We start from the raw sequence: 17,231 nt of genomic DNA, 5'->3' as shown, positions 1-17,231 counted from the left end.
TAAATCCAAAATTGTGTTTCACTTTATTTACAGAGAATGATGGCTATTCAACAGATTGTGCATAACCAACAAGATTTCATTGAATGTAACTCTTCTTGATATTTTCATTGTATTTTTGACCACTCACTCTGACTAGGAGTCACTTCACACTTTGCATATGGAGTGTGGAGTCAGTTGAGATGATCATATTCACTTTGCACATTTACACCAGGTCTTATCATGGGGCCTGTCAAGCAGGAATATATGCAGAAACATTTATGAAAATTATTGCACAATTTTCAATGGATGTTACGGTAATTGGGTTTCAATGGCAATAATGCGTTAACCTATTTACATGTATTCATAATTAAGTATTGTAGATGCTTCTCGTAAGACATTGCAAACTATCTCCACAAGTTAACCCACAAAAATATATTTATGGGCAAGGGCTAAATGTGAGGACAACTTTTTAGGATAATACTTCATACCCGATCTTGTGTTTTTCACCTTGTACCATGACATGAAGAAATGTAATTCACATCTTAGTCATCAGGGAGCAGTAGTCGTCTCAGAGAACTCTCCATGATGAACACCCAAACAACAGTTAGAGAATATATACTTTAGTGTGCTCATGACTGCCACTCAACCTATTTCCATTCAACCTATATTGAGGATCCAAAGGTTTTTCAAATGTGTTGACATTGTAGTGTTGCAGTCTGCTGGATACAATTACTATAGGTAATCTTGATATGGTGGCCTTGTGTACAGTGACCCTCTTACTTGTTTCCTCTTTGTCTCTCTCTTTGCTCTTTACCACGTTCTTTGTTCTCTGAATGTGGTGAAGTGTTCTGAAACCAATATCAATCCCCAAGGAACTGGGGAACACCTCTTTGTGAAGACCCGCACGTTAACTACAACATTTCCTATGCCTGAATCATGTAACATTTTAGAGTTATTAAAGTGCTACTATTATTTTATGTTGCTGGGTCTAAAATATTTGATGTTTTTCTTTTTAACTGTTGAACTTGGTTGCTCGGTGGGGGTTGTATGATGTGGTTTGGAGACATACACAGTCTGGGTCAAGTTGACTTGGACAACATGCTGTCGAAGGCCAAGTTAAAATCACTGTTTTCATCCCCACGGGCTTCTGTTAACCAGCGAGTGTGATTAACAAGCTACAAATAATCACTGAAATGTATCGATGTTCAAGTCATCATTTTTGAAGAATTAATGATGCAACCTTGTGTACTTTGTAAACTCGTCTTCTTTGCCCTGGATTCTGAGACAGGAAGACCCTGTGTTTCATGTAAAGTCCCTCTCGTACTGTCACTTCACACCTCTCAGAATGTGCCTCATCTCGAGACGCAACTTCTTCTCCGCCTCACTCCATCAACAGCCACACCACCGTTTACTAGTGCAACATAGAGACCACAGTTGCTCAAAATGGAAAATGTCAAATGGGTCACATTTGGTGTCATGCTGTAGCTAGGTCAGTAATTGTATGCATGCATGCATGAGTGTGCGCATGTGATGGTATGGTTGTGAATCGTAGTGTGTCCACTGGCAATGGGAGTCTTAAGCTATGATGTAATGAGCACTTTAGAATATGGGTGTCATGCACTGTAGTGGAATCTTTTCATAAGGTCAAATGTTTATGTGCAGGGCCCTTGGTTGGGTGTTGTTATCTACATTTTACCTACATGCAATGTTCTGTGGTCTGCTGTAAGGCGGGGCTCTCGACTCTCTGGTCTCATAACAGTGTACCTAACACCTTACTAGCTTCTCTCTCACTCTTCCTCTGTGCGACCCACCCAATGTACACAGGTCTGATAAACCCATATTATTACTAGGGTTTTAATACCTTTTTTTTCTTTTACTTTTATTACTCCTGGGTTCAGTGGATCTGACTTGTAATAATGTGTAGGGGGGTAGCACTGTCTGGGTGAGTGTTGGAGGCAGAGATACTCACACAGACCTATACAGATACAACAACCGATAAAGACTGGACACAAACATGGACTTAAATGAAAACCAAACAAGACATAGGTGACACTTAGAACAATTAGCCAACTGACACAACTAATTGCAGAGACCAAACCAAAACAGACATTCAACAAGACACATTCAACAAGACACACTAGGGCAGGGAAATCCAAGAACTACACATTGAACATGTAACGGGCACAACAGAAATACATTATTTGAATACAGATTTGTGGAGTAAAATACATAACTACATGATCGAGGTGTAAAGTGTTATGTGAGAAGGGTCCGTGTGGTTTTGATGTACAAAGGGTGCATGAGAGTGCGGTAAGAGCTGAAGACCAGGCTTCCTCTACAGTTTGCAGGTTGTTTTCAGTTGGGAAATTGTGAGGTTCTGTATGTGAGCATAATGGAAAGACCCTTCAACACAGAGTCTATCTTACAACTATGGGCCTACATCTGTAACCTCCCTCCGTCGTCCACATAGTTTTTTAACGTTTACTAAAACATACCGGCCAAGTTCAATCTTAACATTAACAGTGGAACATAAAAGGAGTTGTGAAGGACATTTCTCAGTGTTATTTTGAGAAGAAACTAAGTAGTCATCTCACCCCTCACTGCTGAGAAAACCGATTGTTCCCTTAGGCAGGTCATACTTCATATTGCTCCTCCTTTGATTCTCACACCAGGAAGTTATCGCTTCTCTATACAGTGCTGTCATCGGTCTAGTCATGTCAAAATTCTTATTTTATCTAGAATTGGGAATACGGGAACAAACAAGGCAGTTGGGAGTGTCTAAACCGTATAGGTTAGATAAATAGTAGGATATACATTACGTTTCCCTTGTCATTGGAGAGAGGATGGAGCTTCTGAGGTGGAACATATACAAACATGGCTGATGTTCAAACAAAAGGGTGAAATAAGCATTTGGATCTCTGTAGCTTCAACCAGTCTGTTTCCATGTTCTTTTGTTTACTTTCTTATTGTCAAAGTCAAAGTGGTTTATGAGTCACATGCACCGAATATCATAGCATCATCAGGACAGTGAAATTGATCGGAAAATAAAATGTGCAAAAAAAGTAAATGTTGCTAACCCCATATACATATAAATCAACCTTGCACTTGTTTATGAATATGTTCACTTGGAACAAAGTACAGTACATTTTATTTTAGTCTAATATGTATAACTGTAAAATAACTGTATCAATTGTTTTAATGTGTTGTGTATCTACTTGATCCTGTTGCTGCCTTTTGGCCAGGTGTTATAATGTTATCAATGTTAATGATAACTTGTTCTCAAGTGACCCCACTGGTTAAATAAATGCGATAAAACATGAAATAAGTGATGTGGGTATCACCTGATATCACCAATATCACCTGATAATGGACGATGCGGAAGGGCAGCATCGGACGGTTGCTTCCGCAAAGTCCGTTATCAGGTGATATTGGACACCTCGTCGGGCATTATCCCTTACTTAATGAACACCCCTGCAGCCAATCAAAATCGAGTATTCACCCAGAACATGGTATAATAAGTGATAAGCTAACGTGGAGAGAGTTAACAGTAATCAAAATGGGAGAGTGATGTGGCGTGGATGAGTAAAACTGGGTAGAGTTCTCTGTCAGGAACAAATGTAACACCTTTAACTGATGTAATACTGGCAGGTCTGCATTGTGAAAGCAATATGTTTGTTTAAATCCAAGTTATGGTGGAGGTAAGCAATGCCAGGGTAAAACTCATCCACTGAAAAATTCCCAAAAGCTGACCTTATTTGATTTGCCATATTGAAATGTGCAATGTCAATAATACTCTGTTCCTACAATATTTTGTATCAGTCTCTCAGACAAGAACTTCCATCTCTTCTGCAGATGGAGGGGTATGTAACTTTATGTTTGTCATATCATTATTATGATTTGAACTACTGCTTGAATAACCATGAATAACTAGAAACATGGAAATACCATTGCCAGAGCTTACAAATAATAAAGCTAAGAAAGTAAAATATACACATCTGCAAATAAATTGGGGTAAATTGGCTTCAGAAACAACTTACTTAACACCTACTGTAAAATGTACTTTATTCCATTTACTGGTCTTCCACTAGATCTAATCAATCAAAAAACAAATTACTTTACAGAAATATTTTGTGTACTAGCAGTGAAGCCCAGTCTAAAGATGTTTTTTGTCGATTGTTTTGTTTTTACAATTTTAATAGGGAAGGCCCCTGTATGACTGGATACATTATATTAACATAATGCCTGCTGGCCCATTAAACAGTATTGAATTATAGCCGAACATATTGTAATGTGGTGGTGGTGCAAGAAATATGACTGATATTCATTCTCTTGTCATTTGTTAACCTCAGTGTGATAATGTATAAAGAAAAGCTTTGCTAGACACACAGTACATGCATTGTGAGAACAGCTGTTTTTAGATGACTTGGGCCGTCTTTCCTTTTGAATTGAGTTTTGGCCAGTAGACATGTTTGCAAGTTTTACATACTGTCAACTGGACACCTGCAGTTTTTTCACATCTATTTTGAAACAATTAGTGTTGATTATGGAATACCCCACGTAAACATCACATTGCTTCAGCAGACACAGATGATAGCAAAGAAACTAATGGTAATTAGATATAACCTGTATTTTCCTTGAGAACAGTCATAAACACCTGGCATTCTATACCTAACATAAAAAATCTTATGCCAAACAAATGGTGAGATGGATATAAATATGTGTTGCTTTTGTGTTACTATTGTTTATTTCTGCAGTGGATTTCTTCGGTTATGTGGGTACCATGGTGACTGACACTAAAGTCAGCTAAAACGATATCTATGATCTTAGCCAATCACACTCAACCACATTTTTCAAAGTGTGTGCACATCAGCAGTCTTATCATTTGAGGCTAATGTGTCAAGAACATGACACCTTTAAAGATTACCACTATTGGGTTGATAGTTGCACTTCTTGGAGAATTGGGTAAGTTTAAAATGTATTCTTTCTCTGCTAATTGTATGCTGTATCCACCCTGGCTTACAATTATAGCTTACATGAACATTTAAGCAATGTATTGTAGATTTTTGGCAGATTTCTGCTATAAATTATGTTTGTGTATATAATCTGTTGTATGTTTTGTATTTCTTATTAAGCCTATGCTCTGGATGTACGTCAGGATCCTATGTTCATCAGTGTTGGGGAATCAGTTACGTTAACCTGCTCACATAATTTAAGTGGACAAACAGTAGTCTTGTCTTGGTACAAACAAACTTTGGGACATAAACCTCAGCTCATATCTTCATCGTTTAAGAATAATCCAAATGGCACATATTACAATGAATTCAAGGATAACCCTCGTTTCTCAGTTCACATCGCCAGCAACAAACTTCACTTAAGGATGTCAGATGTGCAATTATCAGATTCAGCTACATATTACTGTACCAGTTCCTATTCCAACCAAATGGACTTTGCAGAGGAAGCCATTCTCAATGTAAAAGGCTCTGGTATACAACATTCTGTCCAGCAGCCAGCGTCTCTGTCAGTCCAGCTAGGAGACTCTGTTACTCTGAACTGTACAATACACACTGAGACCTGTCCTGGAGAACACAGTGTCTATTGGTTCAGACGTGGCTCAAGAGAATCCCGTCCAGGAATCCTTTACACCCATGGAGGCAGAAGTGATCAGTGTGAGAAGAGCTCTAAGGCTGGGTCTCCTACACAGAGCTGTGTCTACAACCTCCCCAAGAGGAACCTCAGCCTCTCTGATGCTGGGACTTACTACTGTGCTGTGGCCTCATGTGGGGACATAGTGTATGGAGAGGGAACCGAGCTGGATATCAAATTAGTTGGCGAGGATCAGATGAGAATCTTGGTGCTTCTCTCCATCATGAGAACTGGAGTTCTATTCTGCTGTCTATTCATCGTTATTGTCTTCTGTTTCATAAAGAAATCCAGCTATCCATCTCTTTGAGCTGTACTTAGTCATATATGTCTTACGTATGCAATTATGATCTTGATTGCTTAACATGGTGTATAAAATTTGATGTCTCTGAAAATCTTTCAAACATGTCAATTTATTGTTTGGATTGGTTCCACAGAACATCAGCTGGTTTGTCTGAACTGGATGTTTTTTTCCAATTTTAAATAAAGTTTTGGATTAATGTAAGATAAAACCATGTGTGTTTATTTTCCAAAGTGAGGACCAAGAGCTGTGAGGTGAAAGCTAACAGATGTTCAGTGTCAAATAGCCACTACTCCCCTTCACGAATGTGTAGTATACACTTACTGACATGTTTAATTGCTTGACGTTATGAATAATAAAGCTCTTGACAAAGTAGGCATAGCAGTAGCGCAGTAACAAATCTTTGTCACACTTCATAAACACTACAGATATTTTCCCTCATTTCACCTTTCCATCAGTTAGTTAAGGGGCTGTAGCTTTTAATTGAGAGACAAATGACGGTTCCACATCTCAAAGGAAGTCATTGAGGTTCAGATCTGTAGCTATAGCTACACTTGCAGTACAAGATTTTTCCACTGATGGAAACCAAGTGCTAATAGTTGACCTGAAGTCGTTCATGCACTAAACTTGTCTGAGCAGCTCTACAAGAATAACAATGGCCAATAAATTTTTTCATTAAAAATTGTATTTAGTTGTTGTTGTGTTACAGGTAACATACAGGCCTACTTCAACAAATGTATTTGCTGAAAAGCTTACACCAAAGACGAACAGCTTTAGTGAAAAAGAGTCAATATGCTCTCCTAAAAGTAATGAGTGCAACGGAAGCAGGGTGATTTTTTTTTCATACTGTAGATGCTTTGCTGCTGTTTGTGAACCTCAGACGAGATACTTAGTTCAGACACCTCTGAGACACTGGCATTTAGCACAAGGACCCCTGTGCTAAATTTTTTTTCCTTGCGTCTTTGTTCCTGTCTTTGTGGCTTTCTACAGAATCACTGTGTCACTTAGTTGTCTTTCACGGGGTATGTTATTGATGTTGCCAATGTCCTTAGTGATACTTCGGCAAGTAACCTCTGGTGCAACTACAAAGATTGCCTGGCCCACAAGAATTAGTGCTAAGTTAGTATTTGATTTTGCAACACAACATTATGCACAGTTTTTATTTCATTATACTCATAAGTCTGGCGTCTCAAGGAAAAATGACCTTGAACGGTAGTTCAAAATGGCCACTGAGTTCAATTTTGTTTGTTTCTTTGTTTGTTGTTATAATTTCCCTCACAATAATCACTATTCCTATCCAGTTCTTCAGTGGCTGAAGGTGCTAACTTCTTCAGTGGGGTCATCAGGTGGGCACCCTCTTTCCCTGGTGTTTCGTTGATGAGCCCACAAGAGCTCCAGAGGGCTCATGGGTGACATTTGTCACTTTTATCTTTTTCTACAGGTTAATGGTCACTTTGCAGCCCAGATCGGATCCTTTCCCTTTAGCCACAGCCAGTTGCTGCTGCTCTCGGAAGCCTCTGACAATGACCCGCTGGCCTGCCAAAGGGCCTACCCTCAAAGTCGAATTTCTTTCAAGAGCCCGCTGCTTATTTTGGCCAGAAAACCTCTTTAATTCACCTCCACTGGTGGCACTCATGCGCAAAGCAATCACATCTCAGCTGGCAGGCCCAGTGAACAATAATCGTATGTCCACCACAGTTCAACAATAACATTTCAGCTACACTACTGCATAGTACAGTGCAGTAAAATCAATCATAAGTGAATAGTCCCTGGAGACAAAGGATGACCTGGAAAGAGAGACAGGTGCCAGTGTACTCTGGGGTCAGAGAGTAATAAATATTGTTTGTAAAATGTTTTACTAGCAGCATCTGTTTAGATTCTGTCCAAACTGTTAATCACACAAACGCATTTACAACAAATTAAGTACCTTATTCGGCTAAAACTACAAACAAATAAGTACTACAAGTGGTGTCATTCAGTTATTGTGTACATTGTATATTCACAAAAACCTACTTAGACGCCCAGATCTAAATGAACATGTTCCTGCAACTTTCCACTCAATATGTAAACTACGCCATACACAGACCTAAAATAGAAAGACATACTAGCAACCTAAATGTGACTTTCTGGACAGCTCAACAATGTTTACCAATGCGACAATGGCATTTGTTTGGTTCAAAAGTCTTCACAGTACTACCTTATTGAGATGAACAAATACCACGTTGTAACTGTAGTTCAGATAAAACCTACAGTAGTAATACTCACAGTGAAGATCACCAACCCCCACAGCCCCACACTTCCTGAAGGGGTGCAGGTCATCCTCATACATAACTTAAGCTAAGAGTTTCCCTTGACATACTGACAACCATGTACGGGAAGCATTCTAATTATAGATGCCGTGCGGTCTACTGTGAAGACATGTCTGCATCTTGGCTTTGGTGAGGCCTGCTGGCCTTTCACAGAAACACTCTTTCCCTCCCATGTATTTTTTTCTTCTTTCTTTCTTACTTTATTTCCCTCACTGTCTCTGTGGTTTTCAGCAGGATGTCATACCAGTCGTCACTCTGTTTTTTGTAATTGGAACCAGCTTTGAAGAAAGTCTGTGAAAACCTGCACTAAGCTATGGCGATCTCACGTAAATTGCAATGTGTAAATGTTGTAATCTGTACCCAACAGGAGATGCTTCTTCACAGTACCTTTGCTAGGGGAATTCATTGTTCGTCAAGGCAATAAAGACTTTTGGCAATAAAGTTTGTAGACTAGTGTGCAGCAACTGGAAGCAAGACGTTATGTAGTGATGTAAAGATTTTGAGTCTGATTCGGTCTAATCCTGTTCACTCAAAACTGATCTCAGTTGCAGGAATGATAAAGTTGTCTTTTTAAACATATTTAGTTTTTGACAATTATATAAACTTAGGACAAAAGTTTGGAAACAGGGTCTGGACATCTACGATGGTCATGCTAGCATGACTACACAGTTACACATTATATTCTCTCTAGGTGGCAGCTTAGAACCATGCACTCAAATGTGTTTTTTTCTCCTTCTTTTATTCAAATTATAACTTTACTAAGCAATGGCAGACAATGTTCTACCCAGCCAATCACAAACGACAATGTCAGTCAAACATTTGATGAACCAATGAATGCCGAGCGAAAATTGCTCTAAACGTACAGCTTGTTCACTGTTGTCCAGTCACAATGAAGAAAAGCATCATGAGGATTCTTGTCTTTCTTTTGGTATGGGACGTTTGTAAGTTCTTAATTACATTTTTTTCAAGGTTTAATTTGTGTACTTCATGTATTTGCCTTTATCATAGACTGTTGTTTCCTTAGGTGCATCTCAAAAAAACGATATTGTTCAACCTTTTTCAATACTGAACACAAGGCTCGGAGACAGGGTAATAATCGAATGCCACTTAAGAGTCCATACAAACTTCAACTACTTGGTTTGGTTCAAACTTAATTCCAGTATGATGATCCAGAACATTGTTAAAACAGCAAAGTATATGGAAAGTGAGATTTATCTGAACGAAGACTTCAATGATGGGAGATTTAGTGTACGGTTCAAAAATCGGGAAACATTTCATCTCTCCATTGCACAAATAAAGCAAGAGGACATTGGGACTTACTACTGTGGAAAGATTTACATGAATCAGTTGATATTTGCTGATGGAACCTTTTTGATCTTTACAGGAATGTAAAATATTAGTGTGTTACTTGTCCAGTTTGTTTATTTAAAACACAAGTGGTACCATTATTTAATGGTGTTAAAAATACATTATATTGTATATATATGTATGAATAAGGTTTTGTGTTTTCACTTTAGAGGAGTAAGTTACTCTTGCTAATCATTGCATGTAAATTTTGTCCTCATGTTAGATTTAATATCTGGCATAAAAGCTATTGAACAGAAGCCAGTGTCTGAGACAGTGCAGCCAGGAGACTCTATGACTCTGAACTGTACAATACACACTGAGTCCTGTCCTGGAGAACACAGTGTCTATTGGTTCAGACATGGCTCAGGAGAATCCTATCCAGGAATCCTTTACACCCATGGAAGCAGGAATGATCAGTGTGAGAAGAGCCCTGAGGCTGGGTCTCCTACACAGAGCTGTGTCTACAACCTCCCCAAGAGGAACCTCAGCCTCTCTGATGCTGGGACTTACTACTGTGCTGTGGCCTCATGTGGGGAGATACTGTTTGGGAATGGGACCAAACTCAATGTTTGTGGTAATTTGTTCATTACTTATCATGTCCTTAATTGGGTTATTTACCAATGCTAGTTTGTCATCATATTTTTGGGGAGAGCGAGCCTGTTTGGTTAATTTAATTAATTTTCATTCAAATTTCTGCTGATATTCCTGACAAATATTTGTATCTCTTGTTTTCAGAGCCTGATTTCACTCTGACTCCCACTTTCTTAGCATTGGTCATATCAAATGTCTTCTTTATAATTCTCAGCATTGTACTGATAGTTGGAATGAGCAAAAATAAATCCAATGAGCTTGAAGGTACAGTTTTGTGCTTTTGAATACGCTATCACTAGTCTGTAAAACATCTGAAGTGCAATGTTAAGCAGTGTGTATGTGTATAAATCAACATATTCACTCAATTATATTAACAACCTGAGTTAATAATTTGCTGAAATAGAAACATTTAATTGTCTGTTTATTTTGTACATCCAATATGTTGTTTGTTTTGCTTTTCTGAAGGGTCGAACAACCCCAGGCTGAATACATTGCAGCAGGTTTGCGTTGTCATATAAATCTTTTTTTGAAGAGATTTTTTTCTCAGTGCATGTGTTCTGTATGAACATCTTCACTTCTCTTTCAGCCCCAAGACAGAGATGAGTTGAACTATTCTGCTGTGAGTTTTGCCCCCAGAGGCCCAACCTCCAGACAGATGAGAGTGAAGACCAGCAGTGAAACTGCAGTGTATTCTGAGGTCAGACACCTCCAGCAGGAGTGACAGATGCGGATATTCTGGACTGAAGGGAAACCACATTAGTTTCAGAAATCATTTGAAACAATTATTTTTGTATGTCTTTAGACAGCTTTTGCCAAACCACAAAGATTAATAAAAGATAAACTTACTGGTAGTGCAAAAGATTTTGGGACTGTTTGTTCCGTTGTATAGTACATACTTCTATTGTGCATTTTAAATACTTTGTGAATTAAATGTCACCAATGTGTGTGTTCACAAAATATTGAAGAACTTTTTGTCTCAAATTGAATAAATGTTTCCCTAAAAGTATCGAGTTTGCGTTGTTGTTTGTTAATTGCATTTTTTATTCCTTGTTGAATTTTTAAGATGAACTACTTTTTTCCTTAATGAGAATGGGTACAGAAAAAAGGAAAAAGACAACAATTCCATTTGTTGCTATTCACTCTGACACAAGCTTTAAAAGAATTACTATTGTGTAACACTGACTGACACAAACTTGAGCGTAATGTTTCTACAATGTTTGACCTACAATACAACCAATCAGGCGTTTGAGAGGCAAAGAAAGTGAATCCCTGACGTAAATAGCATAGCCAATCCCATCAAAGTCACCATATAACTTGTAGAGCACATTGCTTTTCTCAATGCAAATCCAAGATACAGGACGGTAATATGGTTCCACTATACAGCATACTTCTCTTCTCTAACTTATGTAAGTGAAAGAAAAAAAAGAAAGCGAAATCTGTGAAATACAACTGTAATATGTATTTAACTGTGTTAACATTGTTTGCTGGGTTTTTTGTTTAGGTGCGGCTGAATTGGTTAACATTTTGCAGCCTGATCCATTCCAAACTGCAGACCTAGGAGACATCATTACAATTGAATGCCTAATAACCACTAAAATACACTTTTTTGTGTGGTATAAGTTGACCACTGGTAAGAAACTGAAGCTTGTAGCCAAGGTAAACCGCTATTCGAACCGTGTTAAATTTGCTGATGAATTTGACAGTGGCCAATTTACTATACTTTTGGACCAAACAAAATGTCACCTAAGAATACAGTCAACAAAGCCAGAAGACCATGGGATTTATTACTGTGGAGTCATGGTTTTGGATACCATAGAGTTTGGATCAGGGACATTTTTAATGGTTAAAGGTAATTGAGACATGGGCATTATCAAATATGCCTAGATGTAGCAAAGACTTGCAGATTCATATCATATTTTAAATGTTTATTGATTATTAATCATCCTAAATGATTACTCTGAATTTGTTTTGAAGGTGCCAAGTTGGACAGTTCTGTTTTCCAGCAACCTATCTTTGAGTCAGTCCAGCCAGGAGACTCTGTAACTCTGAACTGTGCAATACACACTGAGACCTGTCCTGGAGAACACAGTGTCTATTGGTTCAGACATGGCTCAGGAGAATCCCGTCCAGGAATTATTTACACCCATGGAGGCAGGAGTGATCAGTGTGAGAAGAGCCCTGAGGCTGGGTCTCCTACACAGAGCTGTGTCTACAACCTCGACAAGAGGAACCTCAGCCTCTCTGATGCTGGGACTTACTACTGTGCTGTGGCCTCATGTGGGGAGATACTGTTTGGAAATGGAACCATGCTGGATATTGAAGGTAGTTGTCTTGATAATAACAACAAATCATAAACCATTTATAAATATTTTGCATAAAATTATAACAATATATGTTTTGATGGTTACAGATAATGAATCTCCCTCTGATCTGAATCTTACTGTTATCTCATTGGTGGTGTCCAACATTCTTCTTGGGACAGTGGCTTTTCTACTTGCATGGTTTATTTGCAAAAGTCAGCGCAGCATTAACAGAGGTATTTTTATGCTTTCTATGGAGGACATAGCATTCCATAATAATTGTGCTAGCATGTTCAAAGGACTTTAAAGAGAAAAGAAGAATCTAAATTGCTTGTAAAGATAAAATAGACAGTTTTCTTGTCCTTTTATATCAACAGCAGCCAAGATCAACACAAAGACTCACAGAAATCAGGCAATTGTCCTTATTTATTCATCCTTGGTGTTATGAGAAGTCGTGGATTGCGTAATAAACCTTTTCTTTTTGAGTGACTTGATTGTGGTTGAGGTCTTTCAAAAGAGTAAGTCATTTGCTAGATACATGATCTTCCTCATAGACACTGACATATTTTCGTACACTGTCAGAAGTTATAATGTTCCATGAAGTCTGAGTGGTTAGTGTTCTGTTGTTTTCCTTTTCTTTCTTTCTTTGTTCTATTGAACAACCAAATATATACGTAGGGCAAACACTTTATAGTAATATCCTGAAATATGTTTACTTCTCTTTCAGCACCAGGACAGAGATGAGTTGAACTATTCTGCTGTGAGTTTTGCCCCCAGAGGCCCAACCTCCAGACAGATGAGAGTGAAGACCAGCAGTGAAACTGCAGTGTATTCTGAGGTCAGATACCTCCAGCAGGAGTGACAGATGCGGATATTCTGGACTGAAGGGAAACTACAAAAAAATTATATTGTGAAATTTAAAATAAAAAATAAATGAAGACAGCTGTTGTCAAACTCCCAATATTAATATCATGTGAGGAGATTCTGTACGGAGAGAGAACAAACCTGGATATTGACGGTCGTTCTCTCTCGAAAAAAAACTAAACATGTTTAGGACTTAAATGGACACAATTAACCATGTTCTGCAGCAGAAGAATGCAGATTTGTCTGGTTGTATTTCACAATTCATTGTCATTACATCAGCCTTAAACCACGCCCCAAATTTGAGAGTAATTATCACCTTACAAACTTCTGCCTATTCACTCTATTTAGACCCTGTTGTTTCCTGTGATTCCACCAGATCCTGACAGAATTTTTCCTGTGCCTTTCCAGAGTTCAATTGTATCCAATACTTGTTCAGACCTTTGCTTGTTTTTTGACCCTGATTTAACCTGTCGTTTTGGGATGCTGTATTCATTTTGGGAACTTTTGAATGTTCCTGGATTCTGAGCCTATGTTCTGAGACTTGTTGTTTGAAAAGTTCATTTTTATTAAGTTATTTGTATTAGTGTTTTCTCCTTGTTCATTTTATTAGGGCTTGTAGTACGTTGTCATACAAGAAACTTGACAGTAGAGAGTTCTAGTAGAAGAAGGGAGTGAATGTGAAGTGAAGAGACAAAGAAAAAAAGGGGAAGTTGGAGTTGTGTGTCGCACAGAAAAAACATGATGAGTGACTTCTGTGGAAAAAAAACAATCAAATATGCATGCCTGAAGCTTCAATTATTATAGTGTGCTACACTGTAACGCCAGAGCCTTCTGCAGTTAATTGGCTGCCACGCTCGGCATCCCCAGAGTATTAGGAAAATCGGCTACACCTGTGTCTTGTTTGGTTTTAGTATTTAAGTGTCTGTTTTTGGTTTACCCAGTGCGAAGTCTTGATCTTGTTTTGCAGTTCTGTCCAAGCCGTGTTATAGACTCTTCTACTGTTGCTGACCTTGGTTTTCTACTCCGTTTTTGGATCTCCTGTATTGCCCTGTCTGCCGTGTACCGAACCTTGCCTGTCTGACCATTCTATTAAATCTGCGCTCTGCGCTTGGATTCAACCCCGTCTGGTATATCATTACATACACCTGCCTGCTGTTAAGTACCTTTTTGATGTGTGTATTTCCTTAAAACCTCATCTCTCTGTGTCCAAAAGCCATGTATCCTGCTCCTTACCTGACATTAATAACTGAGCAGTGTGTGACTTGTCACATTGCTTTGGAGAAAGACAATCCCATTTTGTAGTATTATTTGTGAGGGTTTAATGTGATATTTTCATTAGTAAACTACAGTAGCTTTCTATATTGCTAAACTTGATTTTGTCAATCAGAAATGAACATTCAATTGCAGAAAACGTTCCAAATTTGTGTGGCACTCAAACAGACTTTATTCAGCTTGGTCGGCAGCAAAGGACACGCTGTCTAACAAATCATTAGAAGTTACTTAATACATTATTGTTTAATTATGTAATAAAATACTCTCTGAATTTAATTGGAGTAATAAATCATTTTACATAAATATTCAAGTGCAAGGGCCCTTCACTTCTCATCCAAGGGATTGTTACAGGTTGCTTACAGTACATTTACAGAAGAACTTGGGTTCAGTTATTTTCTTGCAACATAGGTGACAAAAAAGATGACAAAAGTGCAGAGGACAACTGCAGTTCTCATGATGGAGAGAAAGACAAAGATTATTATATGGTCTATACTAAGTGGTATAAGATCCAGCATGGTCCCATTTCCAAACAGTGTCTCCCCACATAAGGCCAAAGCACAGTAGTAAGTCCCAGCATCAGAGAGGCTGAGGTTCCTCTTGGGGAGGTTGTAGACACAGCTCTGTGTAGGAGACCCAGCCTCAGGGCTCTTCTCACACTGATCATTCCTGCTTCCATGGGTGTAAAGGATTCCTGGACGGGATTCTCCTGAGCCATGTCTGAACCAATAGACACTGTGTTCTCCTGTACAGGTATCAGTGTGTATTGTACAGTTCAGAGTCATAGAGTCTCCTGACTGCATTGACTCAGTCACTGGCTGCTGGACAATGGTTATACTGTCGGACCCTGTGAAGCAGTATAGATATCAATGATTTAATCAATTTGATATCCAGATAATCATTCCAGCAAGAATCACAAATAGTGAGATTGGATGACGTTCAAATTTGCTCAGAAGATCAGAATTTTTTTCTCACTACTGATTCTATGCCATTTCAATACTGACATTAAATCTGTACCTTTTACATTGAGAAAGACGTTGTCAACGAATACTACAACGTTGGAGTGTGCGCTTCCACAGAAATACATAGCTGTATCTGAAGGTTGAACGTCTGAGATTGTCAGGTGATTTGTTCCGTCATTACATTGCACAGAGAAGCGAGGATTGTCCTCAAACTCATTGTGCAGTCTGGCTTTTTGTTCATACTTATACATTGTAGATACCAGCTGTGGTTTATCTCCTAGGGTTTGCCGGTACCAAGAAAAGTGCATTGCCATAACACCTTGGTAGAAGCAATGCAGAGTTACCGTGTCTCCAACATTGACAGACTTGACACCATTGTCCTGCGGTACAGACTGTTTCACTTCTTGCATGAAAACTAGGACGGAGAGAAAAACATTGTTTTTATTTATTTTAATATACCCCCATCCATACGGTCATTAATTGACATGTCTGCAAACACATACAAATATATACATTCATATTTACATATCAAAATGTTATTAATGCAGAGACGTAAAAATCATCCAACAGTGAAGGAAACAATCTTACAGTAACACTTACTCATGTCTACTAGAAGTAATGTCATCAACAGTGAAAGGTGTCTCCGACACTTCATCTTGTTCTAAAGCTTTGTCTTGAGTAAAATAGTTTACCCATGCAAGCAGCTCTTCATAAAATGGGGTTATTTGTGATTGGTCCGTAAGCGAAATGCAAAATATGTGCTGACATTTCCTTTCTGGCATCATTTCCCTCTTTGAGAGAAATGAAGAGATTAAATAATCCTTCAGGTCAAACAATTAAAGCAAGCAGCTCACATTTTAGGGTAAAAGAAAAACTTAATTTGAGCTCATTTAAAACTTTTCAGGTAATAATAGTGTAATACATGTTATCAAAAAGAGTAAGTAGAGTGAACAACAGATATGTGGAAGAGACTGACTGTTGTGGTGACTTGAACTAACCTAGATTCAGACAGAAGATGGACAGAGTATCCTTGAGGTGTGAGTGTGGCTCTCAACTGTCAGGTGTGTTCTCAGAAATAACAGAACTGAACAGGATCAACTCAGTGCTGACATAACAACTCAGTGCTGACATACCAACTAACCAGGCCATGTAATTGCTAGATCTGTGTGTTTTTTTAAGCGACTTAAATTGTGGTTTGGGGGGAGGGGGGGGGGAGATGACATGTCTTTGTTACTACAATTGTCTGGATGGCTGGTAAGCGTAAATTGAAGTGCCCCTTAGTATGAAAATGTAACTTACAGGTTCAATTCCCACTTTTGATGTTAATATTGGTAGTGTTGATATTTCAGAATCTCAATTTTGGCAGAAAGAGCTAATTGTTGAATGACAACTGAACTTCAAAGACTCAAAGATTTAGCTCTTACAAAACATTATCCTTCATAGTCTGTCTGTTCATCATGTATTAGTAATGTCAAGAAAGTATGCCCACTACTGGCCAACTATTGCGGAATGATCCAAAGCCATGAGCAGGGGGGATTTTTATTTGCAACCTCTCTGCTGAAGTATACATACACCAACCTCCCACTAGTATTGCATAGTTTCTCAGCCAGTCAATTAACTGTCATTGCATAACATTGGATTAGCTCATAAGGATCAGGTGTTTAACTGA

At 38.5% G+C, this 17,231-nt stretch overlaps 3 protein-coding genes and 1 pseudogene across 5 annotated transcripts; 3 read left to right on the top strand and 1 right to left on the bottom strand.

Annotated features, from left to right (window-relative positions):
* Positions 1-4,871: 4,871 nt before the first annotated feature.
* On the top strand, positions 4,872-6,123 carry LOC124487154. Its single transcript, XM_047049249.1, has 2 exons — positions 4,872-4,941; positions 5,112-6,123. The coding sequence occupies exons 1-2, from the start codon at positions 4,884-4,886 to the stop codon at positions 5,927-5,929; spliced, it is 876 nt and encodes a 291-aa protein (XP_046905205.1). The 5' UTR covers positions 4,872-4,883; the 3' UTR covers positions 5,930-6,123.
* Positions 6,124-9,390: 3,267 nt separating this feature from the next.
* Positions 9,391-10,888, top strand: LOC124486926 (annotated as a pseudogene).
* Positions 10,889-11,477: 589 nt separating this feature from the next.
* On the top strand, positions 11,478-14,449 carry LOC124487149. Of its 3 annotated transcripts, none has more exons than XM_047049242.1 (6): positions 11,478-11,573; positions 11,669-11,797; positions 12,142-12,489; positions 12,578-12,703; positions 12,845-12,879; positions 13,195-14,449. In XM_047049242.1, exons 1-6 carry the CDS (start codon positions 11,534-11,536, stop codon positions 13,327-13,329), a joined length of 813 nt encoding a protein of 270 aa, XP_046905198.1. In that variant the 5' UTR covers positions 11,478-11,533; the 3' UTR covers positions 13,330-14,449. The 3 variants fall into 3 exon arrangements, with proteins under 3 accessions (XP_046905198.1, XP_046905196.1, XP_046905197.1); XM_047049240.1 differs by having other exon boundaries at positions 11,502-11,573; positions 11,669-12,016; XM_047049241.1 differs by lacking the exon at positions 12,845-12,879 and having other exon boundaries at positions 11,502-11,573; positions 11,669-12,016; positions 13,195-13,301.
* Positions 14,450-14,763: 314 nt separating this feature from the next.
* Positions 14,764-16,417, bottom strand: LOC124487155. The gene is made up of 3 exons (XM_047049250.1): positions 16,163-16,417; positions 15,618-15,977; positions 14,764-15,447 (listed from the first exon to the last, which is right to left on the bottom strand). The coding sequence occupies exons 1-3, from the start codon at positions 16,215-16,217 to the stop codon at positions 14,993-14,995; spliced, it is 870 nt and encodes a 289-aa protein (XP_046905206.1). The 5' UTR covers positions 16,218-16,417; the 3' UTR covers positions 14,764-14,992.
* Positions 16,418-17,231: the final 814 nt, after the last annotated feature.

The sequence above is a fragment of the Hypomesus transpacificus genome, chromosome 25, assembly GCF_021917145.1.
Source record: "Hypomesus transpacificus isolate Combined female chromosome 25, fHypTra1, whole genome shotgun sequence".
Classification (NCBI taxonomy): domain Eukaryota; kingdom Metazoa; phylum Chordata; class Actinopteri; order Osmeriformes; family Osmeridae; genus Hypomesus; species Hypomesus transpacificus.
Note: the sequence above shows the minus strand (reverse complement) of the source record. Positions and strands in the feature narration are given on the sequence as shown.

Excerpts from the sequence above, each read along its gene's own strand:
- LOC124487154 (XM_047049249.1), top strand. The coding sequence starts at position 4,884 with ATGACACCTTTAAAGATTACCACTATTGGGTTGATAGTTGCACTTCTT. Across the intron at positions 4,942-5,111 it reads TGCACTTCTTGGAGAATTGG|CCTATGCTCTGGATGTACGT; the intron begins GTAAGTTTAAAA and ends TTTCTTATTAAG.
- LOC124487155 (XM_047049250.1), bottom strand. The coding sequence starts at position 16,217 with ATGAAGTGTCGGAGACACCTTTCACTGTTGATGACATTACTTCTAGTA. Across the intron at positions 15,978-16,162 it reads ATTACTTCTAGTAGACATGA|TTTTCATGCAAGAAGTGAAA; the intron begins GTAAGTGTTACT and ends TCTCCGTCCTAG. Across the intron at positions 15,448-15,617 it reads CGTCTTTCTCAATGTAAAAG|GGTCCGACAGTATAACCATT; the intron begins GTACAGATTTAA and ends ACTGCTTCACAG.
- LOC124487149 (XM_047049240.1), top strand. The coding sequence starts at position 11,534 with ATGGTTCCACTATACAGCATACTTCTCTTCTCTAACTTAT. Across the intron at positions 11,574-11,668 it reads ACTTCTCTTCTCTAACTTAT|GTGCGGCTGAATTGGTTAAC; the intron begins GTAAGTGAAAGA and ends TTTTTTGTTTAG. Across the intron at positions 12,490-12,577 it reads AACCATGCTGGATATTGAAG|ATAATGAATCTCCCTCTGAT; the intron begins GTAGTTGTCTTG and ends TGATGGTTACAG.